The sequence below is a fragment of the Gekko japonicus genome, unplaced genomic scaffold, assembly GCF_001447785.1.
Source record: "Gekko japonicus isolate JY-2015 unplaced genomic scaffold, Gekko_japonicus_V1.1 scaffold999, whole genome shotgun sequence".
In the NCBI taxonomy this organism is placed as follows: domain Eukaryota; kingdom Metazoa; phylum Chordata; class Lepidosauria; order Squamata; family Gekkonidae; genus Gekko; species Gekko japonicus.
In genome coordinates, this window is record NW_015171532.1 from 169,730 (window position 1) to 172,661 (window position 2,932).

The window sequence follows — 2,932 nt, forward strand, 5'->3', positions numbered from 1 at the left end:
ACTCTTTCCAAAATTGACAAATCTCCTGCCTCTGGCTGCACCCTATGAAAAAGTACTACAAGCATCAGCATACAAGGGCAACATTTTTTTTTTTAATCTGTGGGGGAAAACAGCCCCAGAAAGATGCCATATTTAAGGTGTGGCTCAACAGCATCACTCATTTACATAGCACTTTCAATGTGCAAAGCACTTGACATGCATCAGCTGCAATAATCCTACAACAGTCCTGCAAAGTAGGCCAAAGTTTCTACCCCTGTTCTGTAGATGGGCAAACTGAAGAGAAAAGAAAATAGCTTGCTTAAGACTTCCCAATGAATTTGTGGACTGGGCCTTACATCACATCAGCACCTCCAACAGACTAATTCATCGTAAATGTTCAGGGTACGTAACATACTGGTCATTATGGAACTAGACCCTCCAAAAAGCCAATCAAAATAAAGCATCAAAAATAGTAAAGTCCACGTGCCACTTAGACCAGTGTCTTCGCCCCAAACCACTTCCACCCTACCAAAATCAAAGCAAAATTGGCAAAGGAGCACCCAGTTGAAGCTACATGGCTACTTGGAAGTAAGCCCCCTTAGAGAGAAACAGAACTCAGTTCTAAGGAAACATGTTTAGCTGCTAAACTTTAGCATCAGGATTCAAGACCTCACCCAGAAAGTATGCCTTGCTGAACTCAGCAGATGTTGATGCAAAAAAGTCAAGATCTTAAACCTTGCTTCCACGCAAAGCCATTTAAATCACCAGAGATATTCTGGAATAAGTGATCTGGAGGAGAAAACAGAACCAGAGGAGTGAAGAAGCCTCTTTGAGCCATAAGGAAAGGTAGAATATAAATATTTTAGCAGAAGCAAAGAAGAGTCTTGAAAGCTAATGACTGGACAGGGCCATCCTAGACATACTTCCACCCTTCTAACCCCAGTGACTTTAGTGGGCTTGAAAACGGGCAACACTGTTTAGAACAGCACTGCAATTGGGGTTAATAAACTAGACCCCGGTCCAGAGCACGCAATTGCCATGAAGTCACAAGTCTCCTTCTCCGGTTTTGCTGGTCCCTTCGACTTCGCCAGGGCAGGCAAACAGAAGAGCCTCCTCGGGCAGCGTGAGCCCGAGGCAGCAGGCGAAACTGCTCAGGATCACGAGAAAGCCGTGAATCTCATAGCCAGGAGCCCCAGGAGAGCTCCCAACGCTGAAGTTTGGAAGACGTCGAGGCACCAGCAACCCAGGCGTTGCAGACCAGCCTAAGTACAAAAGGTGGAGCAACTGCCAGTCGCTCCAATGGTACTACTCGGGAGGGCTGTGGCTTGCACCGGTTGAGTCCCAGCAGGCATCTGCCCCCAGTAAAGCCCAGCCTTGGTTCCTTAAAGCGAAAGCGTCCCGGTCCAAGAGCAATCCCCCCCCCCCCCGCTTACACACTCCAGGCTCCTGCAGAGCCCCGTTCTACCCTTCCCAGCCCGCAGAGAGACTTCTGTCCCAGTCACAAGAGCCAGAGATTCTTTTCTGCCTTCTTCCCCCCCAGCCACAAGCAGGGCAGGGACTCAGCCAGGACTCCGAGCGGCCGCGCTGCGCCCCAGCTCAGCCTATATAACGCCGCACCCAATCAGCGCGGCGCATCCGTCGCGCCGCCCCCGCAGCTCCTCGGCTTGCGCCCTAATTACTTTCAAGCCGCCCGCGACTGTTGAGACTGACCAGTTGGAGCCTGCGGGCGGACGGGCTTCCCGCATGCGGCGGGCAGCTCCCGTGGCAACCGCTGCTGACGTGCCGCGCTCCCGGAGGGGGATCGCCATGGAGATCTCGCCCATGCCGGGGGCTGGCGGTGGGGGACATCCCCTTCTTGTCGACTCCACCGGAGCTCCCGCGAAGATCAGGCCAGGGCCAACTCCCCTGGAGCCTCGGTGTGCTTTTCCCTCCGGTGGATTTCAGTGGGATCCCCCTTCGGGCCGAGCCATTCTTCACTGATCCTCTCCAGCTGCCGCTGTTGCCTCCAGCAGGGCCTCCTCGTCCTCCCCTGCCCATCTCTCCTTGCGCCAACAAAGGGCAAGAGAGAGGCGCTGCCCGGGGCTTTTGCGCGGCGGGAAGCTTCCCTGGCCAGCTGAGCCCCCCCTAATCAACAGCCGAGGACTCCACCCCAGCCCCTTAAGGGGGAAGTCCTTTTGTTCGACGGAGCAACGGCTTCTTCCCCCTTCGCTGGGATGGGGAAAGGCCGGGTAGCTTCTGTAGCGGCTTCTGTGCTTGGGAAGCTCTGCGCTCTGCGCCCCGCTTGGGCGGTAACGGATCCGTCTGGTCTGGAAGCTTTCGTCCAGGGTTTCTGGTTGGAAAAACCGCAGATGTCCTATGGGAATCCGGGAGACGGAATTAATGGGAAAGAAGCGCGCCTTGCTGTAAGGATGGCTTGGCGTGTGCAATTGAGAAGGGCGTCTTTTTGGTTTAGGAGAACGGTTCATGGTACATGTTCAATAAAATAACTTAGTTTTAACAGCAAAGAGCTCTTTTGTAAAACACAACTGAAAGCATGAATGCACAAAGGTGCACACCCTCTCCATGCCTTGCCCAGCTCACAAAAGGGTCTGTATTTCTGTCTTCCAGATCCTGAACTATGTCTTATTTTCTCATAGACACATACCTGTTCCCCTCCTCTCGGCGAGAAAGCACTTGGGCTGAGTCATTTCCCAACATGGAAGGTCCATCAAAAAGATAGCTGTAGTCCTTATAGTCCATTCATTCGGTCAACTAAGATAAACTGATCTGCAGCTATCATAATCCAACCTCCTTGACAATATTTTGTGGAGCTCTATTGGGACCGGTCAGGGTGAGGAGTGGTCACAGCCACAGGATGGAGTGCTGAACTCAACTGTCTGTGTCAGATTCTGCTAAAGCGGGGGGGCGGGGGGAGTCTTCATTAACTAAGGTACTGTGTAGATAACAGCTTCAT

General features: G+C 52.5%; 1 protein-coding gene across 1 annotated transcript in view; it reads right to left on the reverse strand.

Moving 5' to 3' along the window:
- CCNA1 (cyclin A1) overlaps nt 1–2,666 on the reverse strand; it is a 17,753-nt gene extending 15,087 nt beyond the window's left edge. Inside the window, exon 1 of the mRNA XM_015419591.1 lies at nt 2,624–2,666. Coding sequence (XP_015275077.1) covers nt 2,624–2,666 — 43 coding nt within the window. The remainder of the gene's footprint in view (nt 1–2,623) is intronic.
- Between the last annotated feature and the right edge of the window lie 266 nt (nt 2,667–2,932).